We start from the raw sequence: 20,747 nt of genomic DNA, 5'->3' as shown, positions 1-20,747 counted from the left end.
TGTCTAGGTTCTTCTCTGTTTAAAAGTACCTACTTCTTCACTTTGAGGTTTTGGGTGATTTCTCACTAAGAAGGAAGAAGTAGCCAGATTGTCTGGGACTCAGTGTTTTCTTTCAAAAGGGCATGTTTAGGAATTCTTGCTGTGGCTTAGTGGGTTAATGATCTGGCATTGTCTCTGTGGTAGCATGGGTTTGATCCTCTGTCTGGCAGTGAGTTAAGGATCCAGTGTTGTAACAGCTGTGGTGTAGGTTTCAGTTGTGGCTCAGATTCCATCCCTAGCCCAGGTACTTCCATTTGCTGTGGGTGCAGACAAAAAAGAAAAAATGAGGGCGGGGGGACAGCGAAAGTCTCAGATTTAGAATTTTCTTATTAACTTTGGTAATTCTAAAAAGCTTTGAAGAATTCCTGTTATTTCTAGAAATCTATTTCAGTAATTCCATGGAATTACAAACATGATTTACTTCAAATGATTTTATGATTAATTGTAGGAATAGATAATGACATACTCAAAACAAATACAAGAAAAAGCCTCTGGGGAAGATAAAAGCAAACAAAAATAATACACAGTTCAAACACAGATAACAAAGAAAGCATAAAAGGAGATGATAAAAGCAAAAGCAACCTGTTAGGTAAACATATTTGATTTGTAATTTCTTATTAAAAGACAAAGTGTTTAAAAATAAAATGTTATCAGAGTAACATCAAAAAAGCAAATGACATAGAAAGAATAAAAATAAATGAATTGACAAACATTTCTAAAGTGAAAGCCATAGGGACAGTATTAATTTCAGATAAAATAAGACAAATAATAGTACATAGATTAAAAAGTCACACAGACTTGATAGTTTCTTCAACAAAAGGTGCCAGATACAGCATGATACATCCTCTTAAGAATAAAAGGAAGAGGAGCCTCATGGCCCCAAAGGGTTTATGAGGGGTCATTAGCAGGGTATACATTAGCAAGGAGAACCAAGGTGCAAACCTAGGTGCACTGGGTTGCTGCAGATAGGTGCTGCGGTCTGCAGAAGCACAATGGTGATTCTCTAGATGCTATGCATAGATAGCTGATACTAAGCTTCCTCAAATGCTAATGATTGTTAAATGCCTAAAGGTCAGAATAAAAGCTCAATCAGCAACCAGCTATGTGAGTTTTAAAATAATTTAAAATAACCTATATCCTGCACCTACAACCCCTTTCTCACTTGACAAAATCCTAAAGAACACAGTAAAAGCAGTGTGGTTTCTTGAGGCAGTGCTCTTGGTCCCTGAGACCTTGAGTCCCCCAGTTCCCCCTTTACTTAAGAAAAAAAAAAAAAGGGTACCAGAAAAACGATCTCTCTGTGAAAAATAAGGAAATTGAACCCTTACCTTAAACCAAATTCAAAAATTAATTCAAAGTGAATTAAAGCCCTGCATCTGAGACCAGAAATTGTAAAACTCCTAGTAGAAAACATACTGCACCTTAAGTCACAGTTGTGGCTCAGATTCAATCCCTGGCCCAGGAACTTCTATATGCTGCAGGTATTGCCATAAAATTAAAACAAACCAAAACAAAACACTAACTCATGAAGTGGTAACTCCCCACTTTCCTCTTTCTCCAATCCTGGTAATCTCTGTTCTGCTTTTTGTCTCTATGAATTTGTCTATTCTAGATCCTTCATATAACTGGAATAATATAGTATTTGTCCTTTTGTGGCTGGCTTATTTCACCTGACTAGTATCCATGAGGATGTGGGTTCGATCCCTGGCCTCGCTCAGTGGGTTAAGGATCCGGCGTGGCTGCAAGCTGCAGCATAGGTTACAGATGCAGCTCAGATCCTGTGTTGTTGTGGCTGAGGTGTAGGCCAGCAGCTGCAGCTATGATTTGCCCTGGCCTGGGAACTTGCATATGCCTCTGGTGTAGCCACAAAAAAAAAGAGGAAGGAAAAAAATATTGACCCAAGGGTTTTTTTGTTTGTTTGTTTTTGTGGGTTTTGTGTGTGTGTGTCTACAGCCACCAAATTTTCTCATCTTAGAGGGAAAGCTTTCAGATTTTTACCATTATGATGTTAGTTGTAGACTTTTCATGTGTTGCTTTTACTATGTTGAGATAATTATGTAGCATATTCCTACCTTATTAGTGGTTTTATCATGAAAGTGTATTGAATTTTGTCAGACTGCTTTTTTGTACATCTGTTGAGATGATTACATGGCTTTGTCCTTCATTCTGTTAATGTGATGTATTATAATAGTTCTTCAATATGATGAAAAACATCTACTAAAAAAAAAAAAAAAAATTAAAGTATGGGAGTTTCTGTTGTGACTCTGCAGTAATGAACTTGACTAGTATCCATGAGGGCACAGGTTCAATCCCCTGGCCCCACCTGTTTAAGGTTCTAGCGTTGCCATGAGCTGCAGTGAATGTTGCAGGTGTGGCATAGATCTGGTGTGGCTGTGGCTGTGACATAGGCCGGCAGCTGCAATTCTGATTAGATCCCTAGCCTGGGAACTTCCATATGCCACAGGTGCTGCCCTAAAAAGAAAAAGAAAAAAAAATTATAGTTGATTTACAGTGTTGTGTTAGTTTCAGGTGTATAGCAAAGTGATTCCATTTTACATATCTATTGTCTCTATTTATTAGTCTTTAGATTCTTTTCCGTTATAGGTTATTGTAAGAAATTGAATGAATGTGGTTTCCTGTGCTATACAGTAAGTCTTTGTTGGAAAAAGATCCTCTTTAAACTCATGCGTATGATATACTGTGCACGTGTTGCATAAAATCTTTGCATAAAATCAGTTTTGCCATCACTTTATAAGAAATTAGCAATGATTTGATTTGACTTTTTGATGATACACAATATCCATTTCTTTTTGTTGTTGTTTTACTTTTTGGCTGCTCAAACTCACATAGCTAGTGAGTAGCAGAGAAGGGTGATGACTGCTAACCTGAATATGAGACATGATTGAGACATAAACATATTTCTGCTTAGTTACTTAACAGTTCCACTATTTGATAGTTAGATGTCTTAGGAATTTTAACTTAAATATGTTTTAATACATTTTCAATGCTATGTCTTCTCCATTAATTTTTTTTTTAATTTCATGAATATATCTCATTTTTTGGGTCATAGGATGGACACTCTGAAATTTTATACACGTTTTGGAATTCAGTTACTCAAGCACTTTCTTCTCAATTTCATAAAGCAACAAATTGTAAGTATAGTATTTATTTTACAAAATCATTACAAAGTTTTTCATTTACTTTAAAATTTATAAAACATATATTTTTAAAAACTCCTGGCTCATTGTCCTTTTTTATGTTACCTACATATTCAGTTCTAAGAGTTGTATATAATTTTTATATTTTTAACATACTTAATTTGTGGAATAAAATTCTCCAGAAGAATAAGTTAATTCTGCATAATTTAGTCAGAAGAACTTTGTCTGCGTTTTTCCTATGTAAAGAGTGTTTGATGTTGAAGAATTTAGTTAATGCCTGTAGAGTATTTTCATTCCTAACATAGAGATATTAGAATGCAGAGAATTTATAACTTTTTCCTTGTTGTTAAAATGAAGATTTGATGAAGGAACAGATGAAATACCTACATCATGAATTTAAAGTTGCTTTTAACCAAATATCAAAATTTTTCTTAGTTTGTTTCTGTAATGAAATAACAGCACAGCATAGTTCTAAGCAGTGATATATACAAACTAACTAGTATCTGCTAAGTGTTTTTGTCTAATCACTGAATGTAAAAGCATTGGATGTTCCTAGACCTTTTAAAAGGGTTTCAAGAGTTTGCATTGAGTTTAGTTTTTTATTCATATTTACTGAAAGTACCTAGTATATGGAAATACTTAGTCCCTCACAACCCCAGATTGAATAACCACACTCTCTGCCTCCCTACTTGGATTTCAAAAAAGTATGTAGTAAAGCTGTGAATACAGAGGAGGTCTTCATGCGTGGCCAGGGTTTATTTAGGGACTGTTTCATCCCATCTGCAAGTATAAACCACACTACTCAGAGAATACCCTGCATTAGCGATCTGTTTTAGTCAGCTTTTTTGAGATATATTTTACATACAGTAAAATTCACAATTTTGAGCCGAAAAATCTATGCATTTTGACAGTTGTTTATATCCTTAGGACCACATCACAATTAAGATGTAGAACATTGCCATCATCCCCCAGATGTCCCTCATGCACTAGTTAATGTCCTCTTCCCACCTCCTGGCTCCCCATAGCTAATAAGCTTTCTATCAATGTAAATTTGCCATGCAGTTCCCCTTCCTGGCGCAGTGGAAACGAATCCGACTAGGAACCATGAGATGGTGGATTTGATCCCTGCTCAGTGGGTTAAGGATCTGGCGTTGCTGTGAGCTGTGGTGTAGGTCGCAGACAAGGCTCTGGCGAAGGCCAGCAGCTACAGCTCCGATTAGACCCCTAGCCTGGTAACCTCCATATGCCACGGGCACGGCCCTAAGAGGACAAAAGACAAAATATTTATATATATTTAAGTTTGCCTTTCCTAGATTTCATAAAAATGTAATCATGCAGTATGAGTTCTTTTATACCAACAGAGTTAAAGATTTATTCGTGTCATTGCGTATTATCAGTAGTCCATTTTTTAAATTGCTGATTAAAATTTTGTTTTATAGGTGTATATACAGTTCATCCAGTCCCCAGTTGAGGGATAACTGGGTTGTTACAGTCTGGGGTGATTATGTAAAGCTACTGCAGTCATTTACATAAAGGTCTTTTGTAGACATATGTCTTCATTCTCTCAGTAAATACATAAAAGTAGAATTTCCTGATCATTTAATAAGTATATATTTAAATAATTGCTAAAGTATTTTTTAAGGTGGATTTCATTCCCATCAAGAATGTATGGTAATTTCATTTGCTCTACATTTTTATCAGTTCATGACATTATCATTTTAATTTTAGCCATTCTTGTGTTAGTGGATTTTCATTGTGGTTGTAATTTCCATTAGCCTTAAAGACTAGTGGTGACCATGTTTTCACATTTTTATTTCCCACCTGTGTATCTTCTTTCGTTAAGTCAAAATTACTGGAGTTCCTGCCATGGCACAGTGGGATCAGAAGTATCTTGGAAGCACTGGGACACAGGTTAAATCCCTGGCCAGGCACAGTGGGTTAAAGATCCCGTGTTGCCGCTGCAGCTTAGATTGTGACTAAGGCTCAGATCTGATCCCTGGCCCAGGAACTCCATATTCAGCGGGGTGGCCAAAAAAAAAAAAAAAAAAAGGAAATATCAAAATCACTAACATTTTAGTTTCATTTAATTTTTTTAGCTTATTGCTTGTCTTAGTGAGTCTTAGTGATATCTTTATATATTTATTATTAATATTTTCAAATATCCAGATTCTAGGTCATTTCTCAGATGTATGCTTTGCAGATATTGTCTGTGTCTGTGGTTCGCCTTTTCATGTTCTTAACATTATCTTCCAAATGACAAAAGCTTTTAATTTTGATAAAGTCCAATTTATTAATTTTCCTGTTATAATTAGAATTTTTTTTGACCCAAGAAATCTTTGTCTGACTTAAGGCCATAAGTATTTCCTCTTATGTTTTATTTTGGAAGTTTTACTAGATTTGTTTTGGAGTTAATTTTCATATATGATGTGAGATAAGGGTCAAAGTTTTTTCTTTGCATGTATATCTAAAAAGTTATACTCTGCCTATTGACTGCCCTGGAGCTTTTGTTGAAAATCATGTTGCTATGTATGTGTAAGACTATTGTTGACCCTGCCTTGTTTCATTTTATTTTTGCACATCTATGTTTGTATAAATATCATATCATCTTAATTATTAACATACAAGTCCTCCTAATTTATTTATATATAATTATTTTGGTTATTCTAGGCCCTTTACATTTCCACATGTATATATTTTAGAATTAGGTTATTGTTCTTATAAAGTTTCTCCTGGAATTTTGATTAGGAATGCATTGAATCTGTTGACCAGTTTGTGATGAAGTCACATCTGAACAGCATTGAGTCTTGTGATCCACAAATGTGATGTATCTTCCTGTTACTCTAGGTCTTTTAATTTTCTCTTATCAATGCTGTATAGTTTTTAGTGAGCGGGGCTGGCAAATCTTAAATTTATTACAGTTTCATATATTTTGATGCTGTTGTAAATGGTTCTTTTAATTTTACTTTACAGTTGTTCATTGTTAAAATACAGTTGATTTTTATGTACTGTCCTCGCATCCTTGACTTTATTTGCACTACTTATTCTAGTAGCTCGGGGAGATTTCTAAGGACTTTTTATATCAGTGATCATATAGTCTGCAAATAAAGACAGTTGTACTTCTTTTCCAATCTGGCTTGCTTGCTTGCTTTTTTCTTCTTTTCCTTTTCTTTCTTTTCCTTTTCTTTCATTTTTTTTGGTCTTTTTTTAGGACCACTCCCACAGCATATGGAGATTCCCAGACTAGGGGTCAAATTGGAACTGTAGCCACTGGGCTACCCCACAGCCACAGCCATGCCAGATCTGAGCCACGTCTCTGACCTGCACCACAGCTGATGGCAATGCCGGAAACTAAACCCACAGAGCAAGGCAAGGCCAGGGGTCAAACCTGCATCCTCATGGATACCCGTCAGATTTGTTTTGGCAGAGCGATGACGGGAACTCCTGAAATCTGGCTTTCTTTTTTTGTCGTCTTCCTACACTGACTAACACTTCCAGTATAGTGTAGAATTGAAGTGGTTTTTGCTTTGTTCACAATCTTAGAAAGTGTTCAGTTAACTTTAATAAGATCTTAACTGTAGGTTTTTCAGTGATGCCCTCAATCAAATTGAGGATGTTCTCTTCTAATTCTAATTTTTTGACAGTTTTTATTTTGAACTGTTGTTGATTTTTTCCATTGATTATCTGCAATCATTTAGATGATCAAATGATTTTAATTATTTTAGTCTGTTAATATTATGAATTACATTGATTTTTTTTCACTATTGAACTAATCTTGCATTCTTGGATAAATATCACATGGTCATGATGCATTGTTATCCTTTTTATATTTTTGGATTCAAATTGCTTCAAAAAGTTTAAGATTTTTGATTCTATGTTTACAAGATATTAATCCTTAGGGGTTTTTTCTGTTGTTGTTTCTTGTAATGCCTTTTCCAGTTTGGAATAAGGGTAATGCTAACCTCAGATAATAAATTAGGAATTATTTTCTCCTTCTCAGTTTTCTCAAGCAGTTTGAATAGAATTGGTATTTATTTTTTCCCTACGTAGAATTCACCAAAGAAGTCATCTAGGACTGGAATTTTCTTTATAGGAAGTTTTAACTACAAAGTCAACTTTTTTCATAGATATAGGATTACTCCATTTATTTCTTCTTGAGTGAGTGTTGAAAGTTTGTCTTTCAAAGAATTTTTCCAGGTCATCATAGTTCCCTAATTTTTTGGCATAAAGTTGCTTGCAATGCTTCCATATTACCCTTTGAATGTATATAGAATCTGATGTGATATTCCTTTTCTTATTCCTGATGTTATTAGTTTCTTTCTTCTCTTTTTTCTATTTTAACTAAAAGTTTATTAATTTCATTCATCTCAGAAATCAACATTTGATTTCATTGATTTTTCTGTTTTTTATTTTAAGTATTATTTATTTTTTCTCTTTGCTTTGAGTTTGTTTTGCTCACTTTCTTGTTTATTAAGGCTAAATAAGTTCAGATTATTTATTTAAACTTTTCTTTCTTAATATAAATGTTTATGTTACAAATCCCTGAGTTTTATATACCACAGTCAGGTTATTATTTCCCCACACGTACAGAAAAATTAAAAGAATAGTGAAATAAACACACACACACACCTTTGACTCAAGTTAACAGTTTTCCAACTAAATCAACATGTTTATTTGAAATTTACAATTTATGAATCTGTTTAGGAGATAGTTTTTCAGATATTCAACTATATTATTATGTAAATATACCCTTTCAATAGTTTCTTGCTCTATGTTTAAAAGTAATGTTTTTTTATGAAAATAATTATAACCATGAAATTTTTTTAGTGTTTAACTTTCACACTGTGTGCTGCTTATGTTTAATGGAATACATTCAGTAAGAAAATACAAAGATGTAAATTTACCTACAAAATAGATAAGCATAATTATAAAATTTATCAATGCTTCACTTTATAGAATAAAAGAAAGCAAATGCAAAGGCTGTTTATAGTTGTTTCAGTGTTTCTGTTTTCAGGTTTTCATTAAAAATTTACTTTATCGGAGTTCCCGTCGTGGCGCAGTGGTTAACGAATCCGACTAGGAACCATGAGGTTGCGGGTTTGATCCCTGCCCTTGCTCAGTGGGTCAAGGTTCTGGCGTTGCCGTGAGCTGTGGTGTAGGTCGCAGACGCGGCTCAGATCCTGCGTTGCTGTGGCTCTGGCGTAGGCTGGCAGCTACAGCTCCGATTCGACCCCTAGCCCGGGAACCTCCATATGCTGCAGGAGCGGCCCAAGAAATGGCAAAAAGACAAAAAAAAAAAAAAAAAAATTTACTTTATCACTTTAAAGACTTTATAGACACCTTGGAGTTATTCTAGACCATATTTTATTTCCTTTCTTTAATTTGCATTTTGCATATTTCTTGCCTCAACATGACAGGAATGTACAAAAAAAACCCATAGCATACTTGAAATTTTTCAGACTTTGTATGTACCATTACATCTTCCAATAGTGTTTATCACTGGTTGATTTAGCCCATTTTTTACTAGAAATTCTATAAGATAAAGTTCATCTCAATGGATCACACAAATACTGAGAGAGTTTAACCCTAGGAAGTGGGACTGGAATGGAAATACCCTTCTCTCATTCAGTCCTCTGTGTCAGTTTGGGGTCTGGTTGATGAGTTTTCTTCTCATCATTACTTTTTTTCCACTCTTTGCATGTCTAATAATTTTTGATTGAGTATCAGACATGAATTTTACCTTGTTTGGTACTAGATACTTTTGTCTTCCTATAAATGTTCTTATTCTCAGATATTGTAAAGTTACTAAAAAATTATTTGGTCCTTTAGAGTCTTGCTCTTTAGATTTATTGGCAAAAACTGAGCAGTGTTTATTCTAGAGCTAATTATTTCCCACTACTGAGGCTAGACTCTTATTACTCAACCAAATAGTTTGTGAATTATGAGGGTTTTTTTGTTGGACTCTTTCAGGAACAGACACTCTTTTCCATTCTTGTGTGAAGAATAGGTATAGTCTCTCTAATCTTTTTGCTCTAACTACTGCCCCTACCTCCCCCAGACTCCTGGAAGTTTCCTCACACACATATGCTGGTTGGTGTCTTGTTGAATATTGAAGGAGAACCATTTGCAGATCTTTGCAGTTCTCTGTTAATGCCGCTCTCTCTTCTCGGGCATGCTGTCCTATGCATTCCAGTTGCTTCTCTCTACCTGGTCTTGGAGACCATAAGGGCAGAAAAGTCTCTTCCTCTTTCCTCCGTCTCAGCCTGGAAACTAGTGCTGGCAGTTACAGGGTTCAGCTCATTTCTTTCCTATCTCTCAAGGATCACATTATTTCATGTTTTTTCTGTTGCTTTGGGGGTTTTTTTAGTTGTTTCAGATAGGAGGGTAATTCTGGTCCCTGTTCCTCCATCTTACTAGAAAGAAGCAGAAGTCCCTCATCTAGTTTTAAGGACAGTGATTAAAATGATGTTTAAAAATATTATATGATATGTGTGTGTTTAATAGTACTGTCATTTACTTAGCATTGGTCATCTGCATTCGTATTTTCCTTAACCATTACAACCCTTGGCACTCTCCAAATGCCCTCTTTTTCCCATTCTGCTCACTTGAGTAATATCCTTATCTCCTGGGTCATCAGGACAGTTAATGTGATGAGGAAGCTCAGTGTTCTGTACCTTCTTTCCAAAGTAAAGCCTTTTTTCCTCCCTTTGGGCCTTAGAAGGCAAGGTAACTGCTTCAAAGCCACCCATTTACAGGTGACTGCCTGCCTGCTTTGTTTACCCTATCTCTCAGCAACATCATTCTCTTTTTTTATTTTGCATTTCCATTTTTCTTTTGATTTTTCCTCCTCTGATAATAGAAACTAAAACAAAACTAGGAAGTTTGTCTTTCGTTACTATCCAATCCCTCCTCTTTAATTCAGCAGTGCTCAAACTACTCTCAAAGAGTAGTTTACATTTTATTATCTTCATTTTCATACTGTCAGTTTCTCAACTAGATGTACTCTTGACTATCTTCCATTCTACTGAAATTGTTTTGAAGTAAGCAATGACTCTCTCTCTTTTTTTTCTTTTTTTCCATATCTTTTTTCTTTTTGGCTGCACCTGCAGCATATGGAGGAAGTTCCCAGACCAGGGACTGAACTGGAGCCACAGCAGTGACAATGCCAAATCCTTAACCACTAGGCCACTGGGGAACTCCACCCTACCTTTTCATTACCAAATCTGGATGTTTTTCTAATCCTGTGGAACTTAACTGGCTGATGTAGTCAAAGAAGCCACTGAGAGAAAACACAGTATTTTTAGACAGAAAAAATGCCATCACTATTTTACATTCAGAATAGTTGGTTACTTTTGCTAACATTATTACTGTAATAACTTCCTTTGGGAGAACTCCAAAGTAAGTTTTTTTGGTTAAGTACTGTCCATTTATATAGCACATACAGTCCCTGAAGTGTACTGTAGTACTTCTTAAAATTATAGACAGGCAATATTAAGGAAATGCAACCATCTGCAGAAGTGAAGTTATACACAATGTAACAGATTGTCTAAGTAATATTTTGCAGAAAATATCTAAAGAGAAAATTTCCTAGTTAGGATCATGTTCTTTCAGATTATAAATGTTCATGCTTAGTAAAAAGAAGTTCTGCTAGATATAATCTAGGGGTTTGACAATTAATTTTCTTTATTTAAAAGAAAAGGGGCCTGAATTTGTCACCATGAAGATCCAAAATGGCTTATATAAGAAATGTTCTGCTTTAATTATCTATGGCTGATAGTTATTTCCAAGATAATTTCTAAACTTTATGTCTATTATTTCTCTATTGCAGTTTCCAGATAATAATGTTTGTTCTCCAACCTGTTGGGTTATGATACATACATTTTTTTCAAGTCTCAATAAAAACATGAAAAATATGCATCATCATTTTGAACTCTGAAATGACATCATAATTCTTCTTTGTAATTTAAAGATTTTCCCAAAATGTCTTATCTCCCTTACTTAGTTTTTCTCCATAGCTCTTATCACTTCCTAATACACTGTATTATTTGTTATGCCAGGGCCCTTCTCTCCATCCACTAGCATGTAATTCCCTATAAGACATGGAATACTGTATTGATCAGGCACTTCAATGTCTGAAAGAGTACCTAGCACACTGTAACGCTTCATTAAATGCTTGCAGACTGGAAGGAAGGAAGCAAGGAAGAAACAATGCCACTGTCCTTTTATAAAAGCTTAAAACTTAAAAACAGTGCTTATTTGAAATGTGCTTAAAATATGGTAACAAGTAAGTCTTAAAATATTTAAATCCCTTTGTGCAGTATTAGTCTCTCAAAATTGTTAAGCAAGTCAAAGAGATGATTCATACAATTAAGAGAGCAACATGGTATATATGTATCTGTAGTGCTTTGGAAAATCAAGTGTGAATAAGAGAATACACAGGAGATACACACATTTGAAGATTTAGAAAGCTTTAAGCCTTGAACTATATGCTAAAACTCGGTATTGCTTTCTTTTAAAAAATACAGTGATTGGAGTTCCTGTTGTGGCACAACAGAAATGAATCCAACTAGGAACCATGAGGTTGCAGGTTCAATCCCAGGCCTCACTTATTGGGTTAAGGATGTGGCATTGCCATGAGCTGTGGTGTAGGTCGCAGATGTGGCTCAGATCCTGCATTGCTGTGGCTGTGGCGTAGGCTGGCTGCTGTAGCTCTGATTGGACCCCTAGCCTGGGAACCTCCGTATGCTGTGGGTGCAGCCGTAAAAAGCAAAAACAAACAGAAAAAAAACCAAAAATACATTGATAAATCAGGAGTTCAGCCTTCTTAAGAAGTAGGGGGATAAACAAGCTATACAATTATTAATACTTTATTTAATGTAGCTTTTTTTAATGTAGAATAGTGTCCATGTTAAATGAGATTTTACTGTGATGCATTTCTTAAAAGTTAATGTACAACTTAAATATATATACTTGGGGTATCTCATCCCTCATTTTAAGAACCTTTCAGCATTTTGATCCCTGCAGCTGAAGCATTCTTTCGTTACAAAGTTTTAATGAGTTTATAGGGAACCATACTATGCACCATATATAGCACATAAAGAAGAAAACGTGTAGCTTGCTCAAAAAGAGAATTTGAAAACTTAAGAAGAGTATTTTATGAAAGTACTCAAAGTTTATATAACCTGAAGGAAAGAAAATCTAATCATAAAGCAAGTTTTTAAAAACTTTCTTTGGCAGGACAAATTTGATCATGTAATTCTCTGATAAAATACTGCATTGAGAAAATTATGTTGTAGGGAGTTCCCTGGTGACTTAGCAGTTAAGGATCTGGGTTAGTCACTGCTGTGGCGCAGGTTTGATCCCCAGCCTGGGGACTTCTGTGTGCTGTGGGCACAACAAAAAAAATTTATGTTGTACATACTAATAAAATATTGTAAATCAGTTGAATCTAACTTTCATTGATTTCTCATTGCTCTTTTAAAAAATCATCATTAGAGTAAAATGCATGGGATCCTTGAACAATGTGGTGTCTCAGAGCACCTTCTGTGCAGCAAGAAATCCACATGTTGCTGTTGTTGGCCCTCCAGATTTGTGATTCTGCATCTGTGAATTCACCTAACTGCAGACTGTGTAGTAGTACTGTAAAAAACCCACGTATAAGTGGATGCATTCAGTTCAAACCCATATTGTTCAAGGGTCAACTGTACTCATTTAAAAAAGTATGAGTATCATACTTAGATACCTGAGTGAATTTTCCACATCTCAATACAAAATCAAGATCCAGAAACAGAATGTTACCTACATCCAGAAGCCCCCCTTAGGCTGCCTTCTAGTTCCTGCCTGCTATTCTCCTAACAAGAGTAACCACAAATTTTTTTTTTTTTTTTTTTTTGGTCTTTTTGCTATTTCTTGGGCTGCTCCCGCGGCATATGGCGGTTCCCAGGCTACGGGTCTAATCGGAGCTGTAGCCACAGGCCTACGCCAGAGCCACAGCAACGCATGATCCGAGCCACGTCTGCAACCTACACCACAGCTCACGGCAACACCGGATCATTAACCCACTGAGCAAGGGCAGGGACCGAACTCGCAACTTCATGGTTCCTAGTCGGATTTGTTAACCACTGCGCCATGACGGGAACTCCGAAACCACAAATTTCTGATGGTATGGATTTTTTTATTTTAATTACGGTTAGTTTGGAGTTCCCTTCATGGCTCAGCAGTTACGGAATCTGACTAGGATCCATGAGGACGTGGGTTCAATCCCTAGCCTTGCTCAGTGAGCTAAGGATCCGGCATTGTGGTCAGCTGTGGTGTAGGTCACAGATGCAGCTCGGATCCTGCATTGCTGTGGCTGTGACGTAGGCTGGTGGCTATAGCTCCGATTTGACCCCTAGCTGAGAAACTCCATATGCCGCAGGTATGGCCCTAAAATAGCAATAAATAAATAAATAAAATAAAATTACTGTTATTTTATATAGATAAAACCATCCAGTTTTACTCTTGTGTTTGTTGTCCAAATCTCTTGCTCTACATGTTTCTAAGAGTCTTAGAGATTGCTGCATGTACTTGTAAGTCATTCTCGGCATTATAAAATAATCCATTCTGTGAATGTGTTAGAATATATTTATCCACCACATTATAGATGAGTGTTGAGGTGGTTTCCCATTTTGAGCTATTTTAAGTAATGATGCTTGGCAATTGTGTCCTTTTTTCTTGGGAATAAACCCAGAAATGGAAAATAGGTAGTTGTGATAGACAGAATAATAGCTCTCCCAGAAATTTGCTTGTGTTACCTTACATGGCAGAAAGGATTTTGCAGATGTGATTGAACAATCTTGATGTGAAGAGATTATCCTGAATCTTCTGGGTGGGCCCATGTAGTCATAAAGGTCCTTAGAGGGGTGCAAGGGAGGTGAAAGTCGGAGAGGAGATGTTACCGTGGAAGTAGAGATCGAAAGGATGCAATTGCTGGAAGGGGACCACAAGCCAAGGAATGGAGGCAAGTGGAAAAGTCAAGTAAAAAACCTCCTAGAACCTCCAGAAGGAAGGCAACTCTCATGACACCTTAATTGTGGTTTCACTAAACCAAGTTTGTACCTCTGACCTCCAGAAGTGCAAGACAATACACTTACATTGTTTTAAGCCACCAAGTTTGTAGTAACTTGTTTCAGTAGCTGTAGGACATGAATATGGTAGGTGAGTATGCATGTATTTAGTTTTGGTAGACATTGCCAAAAAGTTTTCCAGCATTGCTATACCATTTTAAACTCCCATTGACAGTATGAGTCCCAGTTTTTCCTTGTCCTTGCAGCACTTGGACTTTCTGGTTTTTGTTTTAGCCTTTCTGATGGATGTTTAGTTAAATCACATTGTGGATTTAATTTTTATTTCCTTTGTGATTAATGATATTATTCATTTTTTTCATATATTCTTTGGCCATTTGCATATGCTCTTTTACAGAATCTGTTCATTTTCTATAGAATTGTCAGTCTTACTGATTCATAGGGTTTTATTTGCATATTATGAAGTATTTTGCTGGATTCTTTTCTCTCCCTTTGGCTAACCATGTCAATTTGAGTTGGTTTGGAGTTGCTCCAATTTATTAAAACTTTGTCTATCTCTAGTTCTCTCTTTTTCTTAGGCACTCTTCTCGTAAGCTTTTAATTGCGAAGTTGGAGGGTCTTTTTCTCCTCTGCCTTGAAATAATTGTGGTTGACCTAACTGTCATCCAGAGATTTCCAGACAGGCTCTTTCGCCTCTCACCACATGAAGCTGCAGAATCTGGTGACTGTCTTCCTAGAAGGAACACCTGCTTCTGTTTGTAGCATGTTCTCTCCCCACCCCAGGTGGTCTTGTTTCCTGAGAATATGTTCACAACAAATATGAAGGATGTTTTACCTCTGCACTTTGAGGCTCTAGACCTGGTTCCCAGCTTTCCTTGCAACTGCATAATTAAGTAAATCTTCCATAGGATGCATGGGTTGAAAATAATTGTTTCAAAATATTCACTCCAGCCCCACGAACTAAAAAGTTTTGCCAGTTTCCCACTTTTCCAGCAGAGGTTCACTGTGTGGGCCAAGCTTGAATTTTTGAAAATAGATCTGCCCTCTTTCGTTGTCGCAATGGGAGCAAGGGTCTGCCTCCATTCTTTTCCTGTTACTCTCAAGATACAGCCCCAACCTGACACTCTGGTCCTTTCCTATCTCTTTAGCACTCATTTTTTCTCCTTTGTAAATTTCTTTATCTCTGTACTTGAGCTTTAGTTCTTGAATGAATTACCCTCTTTCTTTTTTCAGTGTTTACAAATACCTGAAACACACATTTCTATTCTCTTTCTCATATGGATAACTCACTCTCATCTTTCCAGTCTCAGTTTAGAAACAGAGTGTTCCTCAACTCGTCCCTCCCCCACACACACACACAAATATGGGTATGACATCCTCTTTCTGCTCCCACAAAGCTCTCACATGTTCCCAATTTTAGTACTCACCCCTCTGCATTGTAATAGCTCACTTCCTTGTCTGTTTCTCCCACTGGGCTCTAGAGAAAGCTTCTCTGTGTACCTCTGTTCCACATTATATTCCAGTCACATAGGACAGTGCTCAGTACAGTAGACAACCTATTGAAATGGATCTCTAAAATGTTAAATTAGTATTAAAGGCTTTAAGAATTAGGAGGAAATCTGAAGAAAAAACAACCTGTAAGATAAAAATACTCATTTAAAAAGTAAACATTTATAAGATAAACGAGACCCTAAAATATGAAGCACTTTTAGGAAACAAACAGTACATATATAATAAACAGGTATGTGCAAGCATGGTGTAAAAGTATTAGGATTATTATTATAGGATAAAGAATAGTCACATAATTTTTGTTTTGCCCTTATGCCTTTATTTTATTTTTTTGCCCTGAGCATTTTATATCATCACTTATAAAGTAGGAAGCAGTTTCTTTGAGGTAAAAGAAAGCAAATAGGAGATGAAGATATTTAATTAAATCTTCCATGAAGATTTGTTGAGTGGATAAATGTGATCCAGTAGTTATGGAAATGATTAAACTGATCAGAGTTGAAGAGTTCCAGTAGTTATGAAAATGAATAAAGAGCTCAGAGAAAAAAAATCTTCTCTTTGCTTCATATAGTAGGGTAAATTCCAAGTGGATCAAAGAATTACATGTAAAATACAAAGCCATTCAGGTGCTACAAGAAATATAAGTGAACAAGCTAGGAATAGGGAAAACTTGTCTGATTTAGTATACAGAAACAATGATGAAAAGATTGATAATTGATTATACTTAAAAATTTACATGGAGGAAAAACACCTTTAAGTAAAATAAAAATACAACAAACTAGAAAAATACAACTTACATCAAAGCAAAGGAGTTAGTGTCCTTGATATTCATAAAGCTTCTAAAATAAGAAAAACAACAGTACAGAAAAAAATTGTGGGTATCTCTTAAGTGCTCGAAAAAGATGCTCCGTGTCACTCAGAGAAATGCAAAATAAAAGTGCACAGAAACTCCATTTCTCATCAAGTTAGCAAAAAGTCAAAAAAGTTTGATAACACTCTGTTGTCAAGCCTATGGTGGGGGGACATAATCACTCTCACACATTTTTTTTTACAGTAAAAAAAATTTTACACATTGTTAATTAGCATACCAACTTTAATTTCTAAGAAAATTAATGAAATATACAAGTATCTAACAAAATTATACAAGCAGTTGTTTTTTACTCTGCTGTTCTACTTCTAAGAATGTCTTCCATAAATGCACTAGCAAAAATATCAAGAGGCATATTTTGGGAATATGCCCAGTTGGCTGTTCATAGCATCATTATGTGGAAAAAACTGGAAACAGCACAAATGTTCATAAGTAGAAGATTAGTTAAACAAATGGTGATGCATCCATAGAATGGACGGTGCATCCATAGAATGGAATGCCATGCAGCTATACAAAGGAATAAGAAATAAAAAAAGAAATGAGGAATATTTTTATATACTGCCATGGAGCAATCTCCAAATTATATTGTGTAAGTTCTTAAAAAATGAGGTGTAAGAGGAGTTCCTGTTGTGGCTCAGCAGGAATGAGTCTGACTAGTATCCATGAGGATACAGGTTCAGTCCCTGGCATGAGCTGTGTTGTAAGTCGCAGACTCTGCTCAGATCCTGCTTTGCTGTGACTGTGGTGTAGGCTAGTGGCTACAGCTCTGATTCGACCCCTAGCATGGGAACCTCCATGTGCCTCAAGTGTGGCCCTAAAAACTCAAAAAAAATAAAATGAGATGTAAGTAAATACATGTTCTTGCTCATATTTTTAAATAGTATAAGGATAAACCAGAAAATCCAGGAAAAAAAAATGTTTACCAGTAGTGTGGGAGGGAGCTTGTGAAGAATGCATTGGAGAATCCAGAGATAAAAGCTAGACTTCTTTGAATATACTTTTTTGTGGAAATTTAACTTTGAAGTTAAATAAATAGCTTATATAGTTGTAAAACAAAATTAAAATGAAAGATGAAATTACTGGAGTTCCCACTGTGGCCTAATGGTAACGAACCCAACTAGTCTCTATGAGGATGCAGGTCCGATCATTGCTCAGTGGGTTAAGGATCTGGCATTGTCTCGAACCGTGGTGTAGGTTGCAGGCACTGCTCAGATCCCACGTTGCTGTGACTGTGGCATAGCCTAGCAGCTGCAGCTCCAATTTGACCCCTAGCTTGGGAATTTCCATATGCCACAGGTTCAGCTCTAAAAACCCAAAGAAAAATAAGCGAAAAAAAAGAAGAAATTACTGAAAATCAAAAGAATGGAAATCTTAATGCAAATATATGTCCAGTTGGAAGCACAACTACACAGAGGCACTCTTTCATTTGATTTTTTACTTTACTCATTTGACTACCTTTTTTAAAACTATTCTTTAAAATTGGAATATGGTTAATTTAAAATATTGTGTTAGTTTTCAGGTTACAGCACAGTGATTCAGTTACGTATATTCAGCTATATACGTAATATATATGCATATTTTAATTCTTTTCCATTATAGGTTATTAAAAGATATTGAATCTAGTTCCCTGTGATATAGAGTAGTAGGTAGGTTGTTTATCTATTTTATGACCATTTTGTTGTTAAACACAGTAATATGTCTTCATAGCCCTACTGAAATATACTTACAGGGTAACAAAAGCTTTCCCCAAAATACATTAACTCTTTTCAATAATTGTATTCTTTATAGTAGTGTTATTGTTAGAATGTTGTTTGTGTGTTGTGGTGTAAATAATTATGTTTTTGTTATAGTGAATCTGGATTTTCAGCATAGGTGAAACAAGATATTAAAATGGGTATGATTGACAACGTATTTTTCTTTAAAAATATATAATTTTATTTGCATTCATTTCAGAGCCTTGCTCATCAAAAAAGCCTAGAAATAATGACCATTTCATTAGTACTGAACCCCTCTAACACTAATGTTATGGTTTTATTTTTTATTTTTATTTTTTTTGTCTTTGTAGTGTCACACCCTCGGCACATAAAGTTCCAAGGGTAGGGGTCGAATTGGAGCTTTAGCCGCTGGCCTGCTCCACAGCCACAATAACACTAGATCCAAGCTGCATCTGCAACCTACACCACAGCTCACGGCAATGCCAGATCCTTAATCCACTGAATGAGGCCAGGAAGCAAACCCCTGTGCTCACGGATACTAGTTGGGTTCGTTACCACTGCTCCACCACGGGAATTCTCTGATGTCATGGTTTTAAAACTTGATTTCCCATTAAAAGAAATCACAGTTCCTTGAAGAAATGGCTGGTTTGGGGTTTGGGGCAGGATATATGCAGGATAATTTTGTAACATCATACACTAGAAAGCACAGAAGATATGAAGACCAAGACTATTAAGATTGAGTTAATGACTCAGGAAGCAATTTGAATAGATATATCTACCAGAAGGAATAAATTTAGCATCCAGAAGCATAACAGTCACAAATGATTGAAATTCATCCAGTATGTCTAAATCCATGAGTTCATAATGATACAAAAAAAAAAATACTCTTTGGTTATCCTTGGTGAAACCATGGTAACCTACTCCTTACTTTGAAAAGTGGTAGATAAAGGGGGAAAAATTAAGCATTTTTCCTGCTTTTCTTATACAAATGCTATGTCAGAGAAGCCAAATAATAGCATTTTTTACTTATAAAAATATTATCTGTAATAAGTATGCAAAGAATGTTACAGTATATTCATTTTGGAATCTTCTAGTAGATCTGGGCAATGACTATTAATGGACAGCTAATATAAAAAGGCAGATAATACACAAATTCAGATGCTACGTATGTAGTAGTCTTATCAGAAATTATAGACCCTGGAATCAGAAGGAATCTCTTATCAGTTGCAGTGATTTTAAACTTGGTTGCACATTAGAATCACTTGCAGAGTGTTTAAAAATTTCAAAGCCTAGGCTCCAGTTACATTAAAGTTTCTGAGGGTGAGGCCCAAGCATCAGGATATTTTAAAGCTTCCAAAGTTGTTTGTGCAGCCAAGCTTGAAATGTACTGTTTAAGATCCAGCTGATTATTCACAGGAAGTTTGGGGATCAGAGAGTGTGATCTGCAAAATCCAGACTGCTCTGTAGGATATATGACCCAGTTTCTTAAGTAAAGAATTAAAAGGAATTTAAAAAGAGGAATTATATATGATGAGGCTTGATGATATATCAACTTCTTATAATATAGGGACTATTTATGGGTCCTAAATCAAACAAACCATAAAAAGGTCACAAGTCAGTCATGTAAATATGATCACGGGTAATTTTTTGAAGTGTGATAAAAGAAGAACTATGGTTATTTTTTTATAGTCTTTACTATCAGAGATACATGCTGAAATATTTATCAGTGAAATGATATGATGTTTAAAATTGGTTCCAAAGTAACTGGCATTAGTGGAAGAGGATTGGCTAGAGATATAGATAAAATAAGATTGAGTTGATAAGTGATGGATAGGGAGAGGTTCTCTTCCTATTATATGTTTAAAATCTAACATAACAGTTTTTTCAAAATCTCAAGGGAAATATTTAAGACAGGAGAAAGAAGTCAGCAAAGAAGAACAAGAAAAACAGATCAGAAGAGTAGAAAACCCAGGAGAGAACAGGATTATGGTGAGATTCACAGAGGAGTGAGTGATCAGCAGAGATCCAGTGAGAGGAGATCAGACAGACACCCACAGGTTTTGGCAGTCAGAATGGGACTGTAACTTTTATCAAAAGAGTTTCAGCAGCATTCTGGCAGTTGGAAGTCAGTTGCAGCCTGGAGAAGAGAAGGAAATGTGTGTAGATGACTAATACAGGGAAGGACAGGACAGTGAGGACAAGTCAACTGTTAGAGGGTCAAGGGGAAGCATTTGCCATGTTATTTGTACTTTCGGTTTTTTATGTGATGAGAGCATGGTCAATCTTTTCTTTTTAATTGATGGGAAGCTAAAAATACAGAAGAGAATAATAGTCTTGGAGGAGGTGAAATGAGATTAAATTAAGCATGGAAGTTGAAAAATTGATCGTATGTAGAATGGAT

General features: G+C 35.7%; 1 protein-coding gene across 4 annotated transcripts in view; it reads left to right on the top strand.

Annotated features, from left to right (window-relative positions):
* Window positions 1-20,747, top strand: part of COG5 (component of oligomeric golgi complex 5) — a 277,016-nt gene that overhangs the window by 171,511 nt on the left and 84,758 nt on the right. For all 4 annotated transcript variants that reach the window (XR_014816125.1, XR_014816126.1, XM_021102595.2 and 1 more), the window contains exon 11: window positions 3,110-3,191. Coding sequence is in view for 2 of the 4 variants with exons in the window: in XM_021102595.2 (XP_020958254.2) it covers window positions 3,110-3,191 (82 nt within the window). In the remaining 2 variants the exon portion in view is untranslated. The remainder of the gene's footprint in view (window positions 1-3,109; window positions 3,192-20,747) is intronic.

Source organism: Sus scrofa, chromosome 9 (genome assembly GCF_054392235.1).
Source record: "Sus scrofa isolate SSC_HxYL_T2T_F1_AM1 chromosome 9, Sscrofa_HxYL_maternal_Yorkshire_Landrace_v2.0, whole genome shotgun sequence".
Taxonomy (NCBI): domain Eukaryota; kingdom Metazoa; phylum Chordata; class Mammalia; order Artiodactyla; family Suidae; genus Sus; species Sus scrofa.
The sequence above is the reverse complement of the archived record's forward strand: the minus strand, read 5'-3'. Positions and strand labels throughout refer to the sequence as shown.